At 36.4% G+C, this 19,145-nt stretch overlaps 1 protein-coding gene across 1 annotated transcript; it reads left to right on the top strand.

Annotated features, from left to right (window-relative positions):
• The first annotated feature begins 13,795 nt into the window (after window positions 1-13,795).
• Window positions 13,796-15,884, top strand: LOC103697664 (peroxidase 3-like). The gene is made up of 4 exons (XM_008779574.4): window positions 13,796-14,226; window positions 14,316-14,507; window positions 14,588-14,750; window positions 15,272-15,884. Exons 1-4 carry the CDS (start codon window positions 13,999-14,001, stop codon window positions 15,685-15,687), a joined length of 999 nt encoding a protein of 332 aa, XP_008777796.1. The 5' UTR covers window positions 13,796-13,998; the 3' UTR covers window positions 15,688-15,884.
• The last annotated feature ends 3,261 nt before the right edge of the window (window positions 15,885-19,145 follow it).

Raw genomic sequence — 19,145 nt, 5'->3', positions numbered from 1 at the left:
CTCTATAGATCTTCATCCCTAGGATGTAAGATGCTTCTCCCAAATCCTTCATGGCAAATTGAGATGATAGCCAAACCTTTATTCCTTGTAATGCAGGAATGTCATTTCCGATTAAAAGAATGTCATCCACATACAAAATAAGGAATATAATAACTGAACCATTTGCCCATTTATAAATGCAAGGTTCCTCTTCATTCTTAATGAAGCCATATATTATGATTACCTTATCAAAACGTATATTCCAACTCTGTGAAGCTTGCTTTAATCCATAAATGGATTTTTGAAGCTTGCATACTTTAGACTCATCTGCAGATGTAAAACCTTCAGGTTGTATCATATACACTTTCTCTTCTAAATCTCCATTTAGAAATGCGGTCTTTACATCCATTTGTCAGATTTCATAGTCTAAATGTGCTGCTATCGCAAGCACAATCCGAATGGACTTGAGCATTGCCACAGGAGAAAACGTCTCGTCATAGTCAATACCATAATGTTGACGATAACCCTTGGCAACCAGACGGGCTTTATAGGCCTCTACCTTTCCGTCTGTGCCCCGTTTTCTTTTGAATATCCACTTACACCCTATGGGTTTAATTCCTTCGGGTGGGTCAACTAATGTCCAAACATCATTGACCTTCATGGATTCCATTTCGGATTGCATGGCTCCAAGCCATTTATCAGAGTCATACCTCTGCATTGCATCCATATATGTGATCGGATCCTCATCGTTTTCATCAAGTTCGATAGGATCCCCATTTCGGACCAAGAAACCGTAGTATCTGTCCGGCTGACGTGGTACTCTACTCGATCGTCTTAATGGTGCATCTAATATGGGTTCTGGATCTGATTTAATCAAATCCGACTCAACTGGTTCAGTAGATGGTGTCGGATCTTCTACATGTTGAACTTCTCTAAGCTCAACATTAGAGCTATTTGTTCCTTCACCAAGGAATTCTTTTTCTAAGAAAATTGCTCTATTGCTTACGAACAACTTTTGTTCTTCAGCAAAGTAGAAGTAATATCCTTTAGTTTCTTTAGGGTAACCAACAAAGAAATATTTGTCAGACTTGGGTTCAAGTTTGTCTGTCTTCAAACGTTTGACGTACGCCGGACACCCTCAAATCCTAAGGTGAGAGAGCATCGGCTTGCGTCCACTCCACATCTCATTGCGACCCCCATAAGTGGCGTAGTCCCCTAGTCCGGTGCTACTTTACCATATTCCGAATTCAATGGTTTCAATAAATTCCCTACAGTAGTTCGTCTTGGCCCAGATCTGGTGTTTTATTTACAGACTTACTTGGAACCTTATTTAGAATATAGCAGGCTGACTCAAGAGCATATCCCCAAAAGGATATGGGCAGATTAGCAAACCCCATCATGGATCGAACCATGTCTAACAGAGTTCGATTTCTCCTTTCTGACACACCATTATATTGTGGTGTACCAGGAGGAGTCCATTGGGAGAGAATCCCATTTTCTCCTAGATATGTTAAAAATTCACTGGAGAGGTATTCACCTCCTCGATCTGATCGAAGAGTTTTAATACTTTTTCCAGTTTGTTTTTCTACTTCATTACGATATAATTTGAACATTTCAAATGATTCAGATTTATGTCTCATTAAATAGACATAACCATACCTAGAAAGGTCGTCTGTAAATGTAATGAAATATGAATACCCACCTCTAGCATCTGTGCTCATTGGCCCACATACATTAGAATGTACAAGGATCAATAAATCACTGGCTCGTTCACCTTTTTCGGTAAAAGGTGATTTGGTCATTTTACCAAGAAGACATGATTCACAGGTTGTCAATGATTCACAATCATTAACATCAAGGATTCCCTCTTTACTTAACCTGTTCATCCTGTTCTTGTTGATATGACCTAGCCTATGATGCCAAAGGTAGACATCCGTGACATTATCTATTCTAGGGCGCTTATTGGATTTATACATTACATGAACAGGCTGTGACAAAATGTAAATGCCATTACTCAGAATTCCATTCATTACAACAACACCATTCCAAATGACATTGCAATAATCCTTTTTTATTGATATTTCATAACCATTTTTAGCCAAAAGGCCTACAGAAATGATATTCAATAGAAAACTTGGACAATAGTGACAATCACTAAGGACATTTACATGAGAGCTGAATTCAAGTTTAAGAATTCCTAAAGCTAGAACTGGAACTGGTCTTCCATCTCCAACATTCAAGAACCTTTCTCCTTCTTCAAACCTCTTACTGACTTGTAGCCCCTGCAACGAATTGCAAATATTAAAAGGACTACCGGTATCCAATACCCAGGTCGAATTATCACAAATAGAAAAATTGCAAGGTGTTATCATATAAGTACCTTGATTGGCAACTGATTGCCCACTTTTCTTAGGCCGGTTCGGATCGAGGGATGCAATATAAAGAGGACAGTTTCTCTTCCAATGTCCTTGCTTCTTGCAGAAGAAGCACTCCGCCTTGCTCTGATCAGCCTTTTTATTCTTTTTCTGACTAGGCTGAGCATGGTGCACTTGTTTCTTTTGGATTTTATTTTTCTTTTTCCCTTTCTTAAAGGAGCGACCCTTGGATGAACCTCCCACTAAGTTCACCGTCTTCTTAAGAAGTTGATGATCATTCTCAAACGTCTATAGTAACCCCAACAATTGGTGATAATTCACTACAGGTTTCATCATACGAAAATGAGTGAGAAAAGGATGGTATGATCCAGGCAATGAGTTTAGTATGGCATCCTTCCCTAATTGATCATGAAGGGGAAAGCCAAGAGAGCTTAGACGCTCGATCAACTCAATCATGTACAGTACATGATCAGTTACCGAGGTCCCATCTTTCATTCGGGCGCTAAAGATGGCACAACTAGTTTTGTGCCTCTCAACATCATCAGGAACGCCGAGTGATTCATTCAACACTTAAATGATATCTTCCGGCTGCGTATTCTCAAAATGCCTACTAAACTCATCACTCATTGCTGCCAACATGATGCATCGAACAGTGATCCGGTCACTGAGCCACTTCTGATAAGTGTCTCTGGCCGATCTTGATGCATTAGCAGCGGGCTGCTCTGGTGCTTGATCCGTTATCACATAAAGGATCCTCTTATGCTCTAGCACTATTTTCAGTTTTCTATGCCAATTATTGAAATTTGGACCAGTCAACTTGTCATTGTCCAACAATGAGCGAAGTGACAAATTAGTGGCCATTTCTGCATAAAAAAAAATTTGGTTGTTAGTATATGAATTGACTAAACTCAATAGACTTGGACTTTAGTCTAAAGGTATTCTCTCTATTTTATACAAATTGGTAGTCTCTACCTCTAATTCGAAAAATTACTCCTAATTCTTTAGTGGGCACTAGAACCCAATAGATCACATATAGGCTCGAGTGTGGCTCGGCCAACCCATATGCACCTATTGGTAGGTTCTTAACCAATTGCTTCACCAAGCAACTTCTAGTGATGATTTTGCCCTAGGTTTTTCGACAGGCGTGTGGCGCCTCCACCGAATACCCTAGTCAGGTCCAACCATTAAATGATAGGGTTAAGTCTAATCAACTAATAGACGACCAAGCCCGAGTGTGGCTCGGCTCACCTGACCGCCTATTGAAGGTACACTTAACTCATCATATATTGAATGACAATTCCAATGCTTGATAAGTACCAGGCGTGTGGCGCCTCCAATAATTATCAAAACATTGGACCCATTATCACCCAACTTAATGGGAGGCTATGACCTAGTTATCCCCATAACCATTTCATTTTAAGGACCTAATAATTTTAGAGGATTTCATAATTAGGATAGATGAGAAGATCCGGTTAGTTTAATTTCTCCCACTGACTTCACCAAATCAGATTAGACTCAAACCGGTTAAGAAGACACCTAAATCAGTCATACTGATTTTCCTTAAGGCATGGGCTAACTCGAATCATTAAGTGATCCAATCAAAATGTGATTGACCATGTCGGCCAGGTAAGTGAGATCGGTGGAAGGGATATGCCATTAACTCGACAAAGACGAATCAGTGCGAGCAGCTCCCAATTAAAAACCACCGATCAAAACTGCCAAACTTACCTTAGACACCGACTGGTTAATCAATTTCGATTTGATTACTCAAATGACTCGGGCTACACCTCTGAGCCTAAATCAAGTTCCATCTTGGTCTAATCAAAGACATGGAATTGATCAATCTACAACTATTGTATTTAACCTAAAGTTTTCTTGACCTAATCTAGTTACTACTTAATTAGATTTGATCAATTAACTCTAATTAGACCATGTTTGATTCTAACCTTTAGTCTAATCCAATCCTAAGAACTTGATTCAAGCTAACCCATATGCCCAAAGAATTATGCAATGTCAATTAATTGAGTTACAATTCTATTTCATAACACTTAATTCTCAATTAAGTTTAGACTTATGAAAGTTTTGATCATTGCATATTTCTTTTTAATTACATATTAATTACAATCTTTCAGTTCTTAAAACACATTTTCAGATCTGAGTTTTTGTAATTAATCATATGTAATCATATTTAATTCATATTTAAGTCATTATATGTTATGTTCATGCATCACAAATACATAACAACATGAATTAATACAAACAACATACATCTCATGTATTTATTTTTTCACTTTTATTTTCAGATCTGATTTGTTCATTAAAATCAGAGATCATATGAATCATAAACTTTATTTAGATCTAATCTAAACAATATTATGATTTCAGATATATTCATGTTACTAATTCCAACACAAACATGCATCATATGCATCCAAAATTTCAGATCTACTTAATCATGCATAATCAGCAATTAAATCAATCATAAAAAGCACTTTAGATCTAATCTAAACATGTTAATGATTTCAGATTTAATTGCAAGAATTAAAACATTAAAGTTTAAACATAAACCTGGCTCTGATACCACTGAAAGTTATTCCTAGGTTCTTCGGTGTTTAGCATGCTGAATTTTTTTTTTTTTTTGAAAACGGCTGAACCTGATCGGGTTGCCTACGTACCCCTTCACAAGGAAAATCAAGCCACACATAGTTCTTTTAAAGTTTCAAAAATACAGCGAAAAAATGAATCAAACAATTTAATTCATGCATGCTTATAAGATCAAATCTAGAAATCAGCACATTAAGAACACATAGGATTATGCCGGAATCATTTAAACAATTATGCTAAAACTTTTATGCATGATTAACTATCAGATCTGAAACTTAAGAACTCTATTCCAATTAATCTCCGAATATCCATCGAATGGATTCTGGAGATATCTCCGTGAGGAGCCCCAAAAGAGGGTAAAACCTCGGAAAATCGGACCTAGACCTTGACACCATAATAAATAATTAATGCTAGATTAATACCTTTTATGATGGATGAAAGTTGTGAATCTGATTCTTGACTTCGCAGCCACGCACACGAATGGCCTCTACGAGAAGTACACGCGAAGTCCTGAAGGATCTTCTTCCGCAACAGTGCTAGCAGCTGCAAAACACTTGAAAGCTGAAATATGCCCGCCGGGATTCAATCAACTCTTGATCAATCATCTTGAAGCAGATAGAGATGAGGTTTGTAAGAAAAGTAGAGGACTCAGATCTGATCTTGAATCTTCTAGATATTCACCCTGAAAACCCTATCTAAAATGGAGAAAAAGAGGAGGAGGAGGCAGGTGAGGAAGAAGGCTGCAATCAATGTGTTTTCGGTGCCCATGTTTGACCCCTTTTAATGGCCTCCGAATTTTCATTCAAAATTCGAAATTTATTTTCAGAAAACCTCCTTTAGTTGGCGCATGCAAAGGAATAGGAATAACCCAAATCAGATCTCAACCAAATCTGATTTAAATTCAAATTTAAACACATGTGCAAGAGGGGAGGAATTTGAAATCCATGCAGCAGAATTTTCCTACCTCTTGTCGCATATATTTCATTTGAAATTCGAATTTCAATGATTCAGAGGTTCACACGCCAGCTAGGGAAGTTATTTGATGTATGAAATCATTTAATATATTGCTTAATGTTTGAATTCAAATTCAAACAACAAACAATGTCGCCATGTGTCAAGCAATGGGTCCATGCGCCATGCAATAATTTTGGTTTATTTAAAATTCATGAAATCCAATTCCATGTCACCACTAATTGCCACATCATCTGAGCCTAATCCTCTTGGGTTGCACCTAATTAAATTTGGTCAAACCCGGATTAAAACAAAGAATTTGGTTGAACCCAATCTAATCAGGTCGGACCCTGATTGAGCCCAAACTTGAATCCAATTCAATTTGGCTCATCCCTAGCACAATTACTCAATCAAATTGAGTTTATTAGTAATTTAATTACTAATTAATCATTCAATAATCACTTTAATTATTTTATAAGATAATTTGCCAATCAAATTGACCAAATTACCCCTGAATGATTCTTAATCATTCATCAGCTTTCTTGATCAATCAGGAATCTTCTATGCATGTGACCTCATAGGTTCGAACCTAAGCCGGTAGTATAGGAACAATTTCCTACACTAATTGATGTGACCATCTAGCAATGGTACCCGACGTCCGGATAGGTCGAATATATGTGAAGCAAATATTCTGGAATCCTGAACTATGGTTACTGTATAATTCAATCCCTTTGACTCCTAATGCCAGGATGACTTAGAGCTCACTGTCAACCCTATAATTAGTACATCCATTATGTGATTAACTTTAGATATCCCGTGACTCCTCACTGGGATTACCCTGGCCAAGATTTTGCTAAATTAATCACAAGACATTATCTCCTATTTTCAGGAGGGGTCAATTCCATCTTAACTCATAACTGACTACGCAAGTACTTGACTGCACCCAGTGATCTTTCGTCACTGAATTAGAAATTCAGGTAGTCCGGTACCAAAGTACAGTGAGTTGCTTGCTAGTCACAAGTTGCGGTCTCAGGTCAGAGGGCCAAACTTATACCCATATCCACTCGGAACATCTCTCGACAGTAAGCGTTCCGGAATTGGTCACGTTCAGTAAAATGTAGTCCTACACTTCACCTGTGTGGCATACCAGTGTCTCCACACTCCTTGGTTAAGAGGACAACTAACGTATATGTCACACAACGACCTAATCTCGATAATGCTGTCGTCCTAGTAACAACATATCATTTGGTCACGAACAAGTTTAAGGACTCAAAGATAAATCCTCCTTTATCATAACATAAGTCCTAAGGACTTCATTATATAAGAGTTCATTTGAAGATGAAATGATGAATAATGCCAAATAACACTTTATTAATTTGTCAATTCATTTACAAAATTCAATCATCAATATGCTGATGATTGACATTTAGGATACAAATCCCAACACTACTATCTTTGATCACGCTCAGTACCTTGTTCTCTAACAAGTACTTGCATAATCACTCCAGTGTCTCTACATCGTGGACTCGAGACTCGTCCATCTGACTAAGTGATCTATGCACTAATCTCAGCGGATCGATCACCGTCCCTTATGATGGATCCATCGATCAGAAGTATTTAGAAATTAATCCCTAATGACACATGCCTCAAATTCTCAACTTCTTTGAGAATATGTGTCATCATCTATTAATTTCTTGGACGATTCATGGACATATACAAACATGAATGAAAAACAAATTGCCCAATCTTATTTATTAATAAGTGTCAAATTACAAATTTATGCCCCAGATTATAAATATGCGTCAGCTATTGAAAGCCATCGCCAATTTCTCCAAGAATCGCTGCCGATGTCAACGATTCTTCTCTAAATCTCCTCTCTAATTCATCACCAGAAAGGGTCGTTGGAACCTCGCCGGACTGAGGTGAGTATCGCCTGCCTTCCTCTCCTTCTTTTTCTAGATTTATAGCCATCCTTGCTTGAATTTAACTGGCTAATCACCATAATTTAATCCGAAACAGGGGTGCCCTGTTTCCGCATTTTTTTCTTTCATGCTCGCCGCTACTGGCCACTGGAAAAAGGCCGAGCCTTGCCACCCTTGGGGACCCTCTGAGATCATGTGGTGGTGGGTTTGGGAAATAGTCATGATCAGACCGAGTTGATTGGTTCTTTGATGATCCTCTTTCTTTTTCCTTCCCTATGCCAGCCGACCACTGTCACAGGTGATGCCTTGGCAAAGAGATCGCCCTAGGCCGCCGCCATCGGAGTCGGCTGCCTTGGCTGCTTGGTGGCCGCCACCCCCTTGATCTGAGAAAAAAAGGAGAGAGACGGGCTCTCCCCTATTTTGAGAAGAAAGAAGAGAGTCTTCTCTCTCTTCTTTCTCTCTCCTTTCTCTTTTGATTTCTCTTCCTTTGTTTCTCTCTCTTCGCATGGTTTTATGGGCCCAGCAGGAGTGTCCCTGACGTTCTCATTATGGATCCGGGTTGACCCTAAGAGAAGATTCTGAACTAATGTTGCTGCGACCACCTGTCAAGCTAGCCTTATCCTGACTATTGTCGACCACTACTGGACCTCTATCATCATAAATCCCTATTGTGTTACCTATACTATAGTCTGGTTCTTGTTTCATGATTTGATTGGTTTGATTGGCCAGAGCAGACCGATTCAGATCGTCGGACGCTACTACCTAGTCGATCCTGTCCGTCCTGCACCAAATGTTTTTAGCTACCATTGACCCATAATTAATAATCCCTTATCTATTCCCTTGATTTGATATATGTTTCTTGATCAGATGAATTAGATTACATTGTGTTGACTGATTCCAATAATTGGGCGTTGTTATTTAATTGGCCTCGTATATCATCCTATATAAATCTATTTTCATAGTTAGCCCTAATTTTATATGAGGCTACAGTCATCCTAGCAAGAAGAAGCCCAACAAGAATATATGTTTTAGTTCTAAATTGAAATAAGGCTCTGACCTTTTATTTATATTTAATTTCAATTAAAATAGAATAGAGAATAGTGGTAATTCAAATGTTAGGGCTCTAAAATTTATAAATTTCTAAATAATTGATTCATTAATATGGCAAGTGATTGATAGGGGATAAATTAATTTTATATTGATATTAAATTGACTGGATATATTAAGTGTGGATTTGTAGCATTGTAGCTGTGTTGGATTGCAATAGAGGTAAGAATCTCTGTACTTGGACACCAATTATATATATGTTTATTGTTTTGTATTGCTGGATTTGCATCATGAGATTTATATCGATAAATTTAGTCATACGGTGATATATTTTATATGATTTTCAGTACAAATATATTCATATAATTATTATACATATCAGATATTGAGAACATGCTTATATGAATAAAGATACCTTGAATTTGAGAAAAATTTATTGTATAGGTGGTAATTGATTTGACAAGAGTAATATGTAAATTAAATAAACAAGATATGGTTTGAAATAACCTCGTCATAGAATAACACCCATGGGCTGATGCATCAAGATAGCCTTTACAGGCTTACACGCGGAATCTTGATAGCACTCATGGGCTAATGTATGGGGATATCCTTCACAGTCTTATGTATGGAATCTTGATAGCGCCCATAAGCCAACGCACGGAAATAGCCACCACGGGCTTAATTATGCGTGGTAGAATAATTAGATACATACATGCATGCATACATACATACATACATGCATACATGCATACATACATATACACACACACACATATATATATATACATACATATATACACATATATATACATACATATATACACATATATACATACATATATACACATATATATATACACACACACACATATATATATATGCCTTATGATAAAATGATAACGTGCATATTATTTGTATGAGCTTTTCAAATATTGATACGATATTCATGTTATCTCGTATTGCTGGTTGATTATATTCTTATTACTTATGGTATAGCGATTTAAATTCTTACTAGGCTGAGATCCTAGGTGGAGGGGATGATTAGATAGAGCATCACTGATACTGGTTGGATGATCAAATTTTGTAATTGGACCAACTTTATTTTTCGGTGTAAATTGAGATCCTTGTTGATTCCAAATATTGATATTGTATTAAATTTGTAGGCCTAGCTTATTCTCTATGGCTATGCTCTAAAGAGTATGCAGCCGTATCGCGTGTTGAACCCAGATGCTGGGTTCGGGGCATAACAATAAATGAAAGCTGCCTGTCTCCAAATGGATAATATAGGGGCCAACTATGATAACACGGGACTCTATAATGCAAAAGCCGGCAATCCTAGTTCAGCAAGCTTAGAGCAGAATCCAATGGCTACATAGCCTATATTGAATCCACAAGAGCTATTGGATATCATTCTGATCACTATAGATGAGACTACTATTATAACCTCAATTTTTACCCTAACTATTTCTTTTTCTTAGGGTAAGCACATTAAACTACTTTCCCGGACAACTTAATTGAATCAAATTATCACATAAACTGCAACGCATCATGCCCAGGAATTACAGAGTCTCCAGCGGCTCGTAACATAAATTGCGGACCAGAATTCGCGCATCTACCACATGGCTAGGCACGCTAAGATGGATGCTATCATCTGTAGGCCCGATGTATCCCATTGATGCTTATGAGCTAAAGGACGGAAGCATTGCAAGGGTGGAGCAATGACGTGATTGATTTAAAGGAGAAGAAAAGGACTTTAAATTGGAGGGCCCCACTGGGTTTGGTGCTATCCCTGACCTACTCCACGCTGCTTGAGAAGTTTGGACCCCCATGCTTGCCCCGTTGCAAGCCGAAGTAAAACAAAGGAACGTGTTCAAGTGTTCCAAGACACACCGCTTTGCAAGCCTAACATTGTTTAATAATGCTTTTAGGCGTACCGTTGAACTTTCGCTTTCACCTACATTGCATATTCCACGAGGGCTTCTTTTCCAACCAATTTTACCTTTTCCTTTTACTAGGTTGAATACATTTTAAATGAGCACTAAAGCTTCATAGATCTGAAGTTTCTTTACGCCTTACAATATAAAATGCAAAAGCTTTGGCTCCAAGTATATAATAATTGCTAAATATTTTATATAACAATATAGAATGTCATCAAAAAAACTAATTAAAAGATATTATTTAATTTTTTTATCCCCGGTAACATTAAATTTTTTTACTTTTATATAAAATGTTCAGATATTATATTTTCTCTCTTTATCATTTTATTTTATTTCTATATTTCAAAATTTACCTTTTAAATGACCAAAGCTCCTAAGAAATGCCAATCAACTAAATTCGAAAGTTTTGTTTTCCAAGAAAGGATGACAAAAAAAGATTTGGAATATTAAAAACATCCAAATATACTCAAAATTGAGAAACATCTATCAAAAACTATGATTGAAATTTATAGTAACTATGCATATATATAGATAGATAAATAGATGGATGGATAGCTAGATATACTATTATTAGATTATTCTACTATTTAAAGAAGGTGCAGGAAGAAGAAGAAGATGCTTGGACAAGTTGCTAAAAGAGAAAAGGAAGCCCAGAGAATGCAATAGATAAGTCCTTGGACACCGCCCTTCACCTTGCAAAAGAAAATAAAAGGGCATCATATGGGAATTGAAAGGACAATAGAAACCAACCTTACCAAATAGTATTAATTTGGAGAAAAATATGCTTTTGCCAGCTGCTTTGTAGTCTAGTCTCTATCTCCCCTCATGGCCCCTCTGTTCGTTTATTCCTTCTCCATCTTGAATTGTTTTCTTCTTTTTTTTATTCGTTTTAGTTAAGTTGAAATTTCATCTGTAGTTTGCGGTCTTTTTTTTTTCTTTTGATACAGTAGACTTCAGTTAATTTCTTTGTAGTTCATTATCTCAATGAAACTGATGGGTGACCTTCTTTTTGTTAAAAAAAAAAAAAAAATACTTGATTCTTAAAACTTGATCAGACTAGATAACCAAGTTTAAATACAAATCATGGACAATGATGCGAAGATAGCTTGTCTTTTAACTGTATCTTATAATATTGTATCTAGTGGTGATCCAAGATGTGCCATAACAAAATAATATTGGATAATATGAATTTTTACAAGCTAAGTAGTATGCATAATATTATATTTTCTTTTCTTATAAGGAGACTCATGGTAGAATTCAGATCATGATTGCATGTGCATAAAAGACAAACTCTTTCCTCTGCTATAGCCTGCTCATACCTGCCTCGGTAGCACTAAGGATTTGATAATCATAATGATAACCATAACAATCCAGACCTTTTCAAGCTATGTCGGTTTGATATTATCAATTTTTATTCACCACGTATTCTTATCTGAGGTCATCTTTCATATTATTTCAAGCCTCTTTTAATCCTTTCTCATATGTTACTTTAGATATTTTCCTCTTTTTCTTGCAACTTCAACATAAATTAAAGTACCTCGCGTTATTATAAACTTCTCAAATTTTTATTATATATAACCATATTAATCTGAATTGATTCTTTATCACTTTATTTTTGACAAAAATTTGGTCCATAACAAAAATAATTTAACATGATATATACAGTTACGTATTATTACATAGAATGTATGAAGTTTGCCTCCATGTGTAGAGCCTATAGATTCGTAGGTAGGAAAATAGTACAGAGTTAATTCATGAAACAAAAATTCCCTGATCAATATACTATATCTCAATCAGATCCTATAAAGATATGTTGGAGTGTAAATTTGCACTTTTTGTTACTAATTGTTCCTTTTACCCGCAAAATCTTATGGAACCATCAAGGGATCACCCGTATTTATCAGACCAATACAAAAGCACCATGAGCCCGGATTGGTGAGCAGTTAACTTGATACATCTGTTTTTATAGTATAAAAATCTAACATCTCTCATATCTAGTTATTTTAGTATTAATTTTTAATTGAATATCAACTAATCATGTGCTCTAGGCTTTTGTCATTAATTATTGAAACATGACTTACTTGAATTTATGTTGCACAATTTTGGTAAATATAAAATAACATGAAAAATGAGTAAGTAAGAACAAAAAAATAAAATTAGAGAGAGAGAGTAAAAAATGATTAAAATAATTTATAATATCAAAATTATCATTTGAGGCCTAATAAGCTCAGCCCAGTTTAGTCACCCGACCATTCACAACATATGACAAATTTATGAGCCACATTATCTTGATAAAAAAAAGACATTATTTAGTATTCTTCTTGTTTGTTTTCTCTAATTCTTAATCTGAATTCCAAAATGGCTAGGGCCACTAATTTTATTTATTTATCTTTCTATGAAAAGCATGCAACCGCACATTGAATCATGCAGAGACATACACATGCAATTGATTCAGTCAAATGAATACAAAAAGTGGGATATAAGTGGCCCTGAAATTGAGGTCTGTATCATGTGGGGAATAAGTGGGCCTATCCTTTTCCACCAAATTAATAGAATAAACTCATACTGTGGAATAGACTTGACCTTATTCCCTTCTTTTTTTTAATTTTACCCTTGTCCACTCTATAATTACTCAAAAAAGTGAGAGGGTAATTTGATTTTATTTGAAAATATAAAGTATCATGATGTTTAATACGCATTAAATGCCCCTTATTCTCTGCACTTATCTGTCTAACTAAACACCAAAAATGTTCTATTCTGCGGAATAGTTTTATTTCTTCAACCACAAGGATATCCCTTCCAAAATCTATTCCACAACCAAACACCTCCTTAAAATAAAGAAGGGGGCTGGTGAAATTGTGATTACATTTGATGACTACTTATTAGGAAAGACTTACCTAAACCCTAATCCTAACCATTAAACATTCTCTAGCTTATCTCATGCTCAACAAGGCTAACAAATCCCGTGCATTATTAGCCCCAATAACTACTACAAATATTAAAGAGAGAGGCGGCACATGGCTCTCAGCTGGTGAAGAAGCTTAGAAACACTAGTGGACAACTGAGTTACAGAAGAGCTATAAATCTCCCTCCATGTTTTAGAGTTTAGAGCATTATAGAGTGCATTTGGATTAGAGATCCAGTGCTTTAATTTCCAAAGTTTGTGCATAAGGCTTGTGGATTATGTTTTGGTTAGCAACAATTAGGAGGATGAGCCTTATGGGTTCTATGATTTGGTTATTCTTGGGTCTTTTGTGTTGTGTGAAAGCTGATCTGCAGTTGGGCTTCTATCACAAAAGCTGTCCAAAGGCAGAGGAAATCATCTCTGGCTTTGTTAAGGAGCACATCCCACATGCACCAACTTTGGCATCACCCCTCCTTAGAATGCACTTCCATGACTGCTTTGTGAGGGTATGTATTATATTCCTTCCATTAACATATACCATCCTGTCTTCCTTGTTCTGGTACCAAATAATGAATGGTGTTCACTCAACTTCCAGGGTTGTGATGGCTCTGTTCTCATTAATTCCACCAGCAAGAACCAAGCTGAGAAATCTGCAACTCCAAACTTGACCCTTCGCGGGTTCGATTTCATCGATCGGGTGAAGAGCTTGGTGGAAAAGGAGTGCCCAGGTGTTGTTTCATGCGCAGATATTCTTGCACTAGTTGCAAGGGATGCAGTGGGAGTCATAGTAAGAAACCCATACATATTTAAGAATTACTAGTTTTGAATTTCAATATTTTTTGTGGTAAATGACTTTATTTGCAATAGGGAGGACCCTTTTGGAGAGTTCCAACAGGGCGTAGGGATGGGTTGATCTCTAACTCCACAGAAGCTTTGAACAACATTCCAGCCCCAACATTTAATTTCAGTGCACTTCAAACATCCTTTGCTAACAAGGGGCTCAGTGTGGCTGATCTAGTTTGGTTATCTGGTATGCTATATTTCCTTTCATCAATCATTTTTGTATCTTGCAAGCCAACCCCTTTAGAATATATCAGAAACATATAAAACATACATGAAACACTTGCATACAGCAGTCATTTATTTTATCACAATGACCCAAGGGGTATCCAATCATGATCATATATATTGTAATTGTCAAAAATGTGCTTGCTTATTCCATTATTATGATGCATAATGTCATATGTGTTTGTGTCAAATAAAAAATAGAAATCCTAAATAGTACAATTTTTATTGCAATAGGGTTTCCAAACAAAATCTATTACCTCCATTGTTTTTTATCCATTGGTCTCCTTTATGTGTAGTCCATTTCAACTCTTAATCAAAATGAGCAAACATTAGTGCATGTGAGGAGAGTCATTTTTAGTACAAACTAATGCATAGTATCTGTTGAAAGAGGCTACACAAATTTGATATTTTTTAAGGAGTTATCCAAAAATTTTCTCTTTGTTACAACAAGAAATCTGGCTAACCTTCCTTCGACTGTATCAGGAGCTCATACAATTGGTATTTCCCACTGCTCATCATTTAGCAAACGTCTCTACAACTTCACGGGAAAAGGCGATCAGGACCCTTCTCTGGACAGTTTCTATGCTGCAAATTTGAAGAAGAACAAGTGCAAGTCCCCTAATGACAATACATCAATTGCTGAAATGGACCCAGGAAGCTTTAGAACGTTTGATCTTGGATATTATAAAAATGTACTCAAGAGAAGAGGTCTTTTCCAATCCGATGCAGCTCTCATAACCAATGCAGCCACCAAGTCTTCTATTATGAGCCTTGTCAACAGCTCCCCTGAAGTATTCTTCAAAGTGTTTGCCTTCTCTATGGAGAAGATGGGCAGGATTGAGGTTAAGACTGGATCGATGGGCGAGATTAGGAAGAACTGTGCAGTGGTGAATGGTTAGAATATATCAGGCCGGCTTCCATTTTATTGTGTTCTTTGATATCTTATGTTTTGGCTGTGACAATAAATTAGTTGAATGGTGTGTTATTAAGGCTTTTCTCTTTAAAAGATCTTGTTTTTTCAAGGAAATAAAGAATTGTTCTTGTTACCTTCACTAAATTGTGTAGCAGAAATTAATAATAAGCCTTTGAATTCAAAGGAGTGTTTTTGTTCATTAAACAGAAATTAGCTGCAACAAAGGCTTTCTTTGCTTTGCATAGTTTCATCAGTCCACTAAAACATAAATGGATCAAAGCTTTGAACATGTGGAAGCAGTGGACAGTAGACTCAACAAGAAAAGGTTCACTTTACTAGTGTGTTTGGATCAGCAATCATGTTACTGAAAAACTGGAAAAGGAAATTTAGTAACTGAGTGGTCGGGAAAAAAAAATGAGAAGCATCATGGATAGGTTACAGGCTGGCAATTAAGTGAGCAATAGGGCTATTTTATTAAAAGCTGACAAGACATTGTTGCTATCGGTCATTAAGAAACTGATGCTGACAACATGTTATGGATAAAATAGCTTATAGAAAAGATGATGACCTGGTGCGGAATTGTGTTCAAGACATAGAAATCAATAATTGAGAGACCAATATAATATAACACCCATGTTGCATAACAGTGCACAGATGATTGTAGACAGGCTCAATTGCCCAACACAATCATGACAAGTTTAATTGGATCTTACAATGAAATATTAAAATGTCTGTACGTTAAGCAACTTGATAAATACTTAAATTTAATAAGAAATTTTAGTTGATAATAACAGTGATGCATAGGGGTGCAAATGGGTCGACTCGGGTCGGGTCATGAGTGACGTCGATCTGACTTAGTTCCTTATTCGGGTCCTAATTTTCGACCCAGATCCGACTCAATAGAAGGTTGGGTCATGTTGGATCGGGCCCACCATTATAATTTTTGACCCAACGGGTCGTTCAAGTCGGGTCGATCATGCATAACCCAGACCCAATCCGAAAAATTCGGGTCTGGGTTGGGTCTGGTTCGAATTCGGGTCAGATCCGAGTCGGATCAACCATCCATGGCTTCAGAATTTGTTTGTACCCTGTAGGCCCAAATAATTTTACAGATTCGAGTCGAGTCGGATAGAAACGGGTCTAAATTGTAGGATTGAAATTCCAAAATTATTCAAATTTCAAATAAAACGGGTAGAGACGGATCAGATTTGAATTTAATAAACTCAGATCCGACCTAGAAAATGGAACGGGTATTTTAGAACTCGACCCGACCCATACAGGTCGTCCAAAACGGGTCAGGTCGGATCTCAATGGGTCGGGTCGGGTCAGGTTAGGTTATGGGTCAACCCGATCCATTTGCAGTCTTACTATAGCAGATTAATAATAGTTATTACTATAGCACTAGAAATGGTAATAAATATGGGAATGTATACAAAAATTATTTATCAGTTGGATTATAGCACAAAATGTCACCTAGACATCTTCGAAGGAGGATTCTGATTTGAGGTTTAGAGGATCATGTTGCGTGGATGTAGCGTACAGGAATACAAGTACGACGAAGAAAAAGACGGATGCAAGATAGCATGCAGCCTGTCGTAGCCTCCTTTAGTGCTCAATAACAATCATTATCTGAAAATAGGGCATGGATATATAAATAGGTCCATCATGGCATCATGAAGCGGAAGAGAAGTTATAAATATCTACATTTGATGCCGTATAGTCCTGCATTTAAAATTTGTGGTGAAGTAGATGTGTTTTGTTGGGATTTTGACATTTTGATTCCAATCCAATTTCAAAACATTCTTCCTCATAAAAAGAAGTTCTGCTTCTCAATGAACAGAACGAACAATCCTTTCTGGTAACTAATGACTGGACAAACTTACAATAGTAGACTAGTTTAAGGTTGTAATTTTCACTTAAAAAATTAATGATGTTAGTCATTAGTTGGATTGTCATGATTATTTTTTTTTGACTCATTCATTAACCACAAAAAAAGATCCAAATTAATTTTCATAAGAAATAAAAGGTTTGTCCTAGGATTGCATTGGCAAGGGAGGCTAATACATCCAAATCTCTGTAGACTAAAGTACTTATCAAGAAAACCAAATGTTCTAAAAAAATTTCACGCATACCTCGGGATACAACAATGTTGTGATCAGGTTCTTCTAATCTGATTTTCATGGAATATATCTTATTGATACTGTTATAATTATGCTAGCACAACATAATGCTGTACCATTAGAATCAGGACACCTACGACTGTAAAGTGGAAACAATATTTGATTACTTGATTACTTATAGATTTAAGTGATTAGTTTTACTTTTATCGAACTGTCTTAGGTCCTTTATAATTCATGCGGATTTCATTGCCTTCTTGGCCCAAGCTCCCCTCCAGCTTCATCATTGAAAATCTTCTAGTTGTTTTTTGTTTTTTTTTTTCAAGTGAGAGAGAGGAAGGGAAATGGAAATGTACATGCGGTAGAAAAATGAAACTCTAACTTGATAATAGCTCATATTCAATACTTGATAATGCACCCAAAACTCTAACTTGAAACTGGGAAATTGGTGATTTTCAAAATGTACCAGTAGTTGTAGGGAAGTATTGGCCTTTTATCACATCTGGGTTGATTTAAGAACTATGGGGGGAAAAAAACTTGACATAAATACTGTGAAGCCAATTCGCTCTTCTTGTGTTGGAGAGTTTCTGAAAAGATAATGCATTTGATTTTGCCTAGTGATTAGAAGAAAAGATGTTATTTCGAAGTTGAAACATGCATGACTTTCGAAGAAACCCTGATATGTTATTCCAGACAATTTTCTCTAACCATCTAAAAAAAACTAGTCCACCACCTTAAGAATAGAATTTTGCCCACAGTTTTATCATACGTGATTATTCTAGTAAAACTATATTTAATATGAAAACATGAATTTTCTGAACAAAAATAAAAAAAATAAAATAAAACCGCACAATATCTAGGAATGCAACTTGAATGCATTGGGTGAAGAAGCTAAGGGCCAACCTAGACACAACATAAAGCACTGAATCCAGCTCAATCTCATCCCCAACATGACCTCCAAAATCTGAAGGTGACCCACATTTGAACTTGTCGAATCAGTGGATAGTAGACTCAACAAGAAAAGCTTCATGGGAGAAATTTAATGGTTTACATGTTTGGATCTGTAATTGTGTTACAGCAAAACTGGAAAAAGAATTTAAAAGAGTTGTCGGAAAAAAAAAAAAAGAGAGAGAAGCACCATGGATGTGTTACACCTTGGCAATTAAGTTGAGCAGTTGAGCTATCATACCGATGACGACAAGTAATGGAGAAAATGCTTGTTGGGACTCTGATGATATGGTTGGGAGTCGTTATCATGACACTGATGAACATGCATTCAATTAATAATTTGGAGACAGTCAATATAACATCCATGTCGCATAACTGT

The sequence above is a fragment of the Phoenix dactylifera genome, unplaced genomic scaffold, assembly GCF_009389715.1.
Source record: "Phoenix dactylifera cultivar Barhee BC4 unplaced genomic scaffold, palm_55x_up_171113_PBpolish2nd_filt_p 000100F, whole genome shotgun sequence".
NCBI lineage: Eukaryota > Viridiplantae > Streptophyta > Magnoliopsida > Arecales > Arecaceae > Phoenix > Phoenix dactylifera.
Note: the sequence above shows the minus strand (reverse complement) of the source record. Positions and strands in the feature narration are given on the sequence as shown.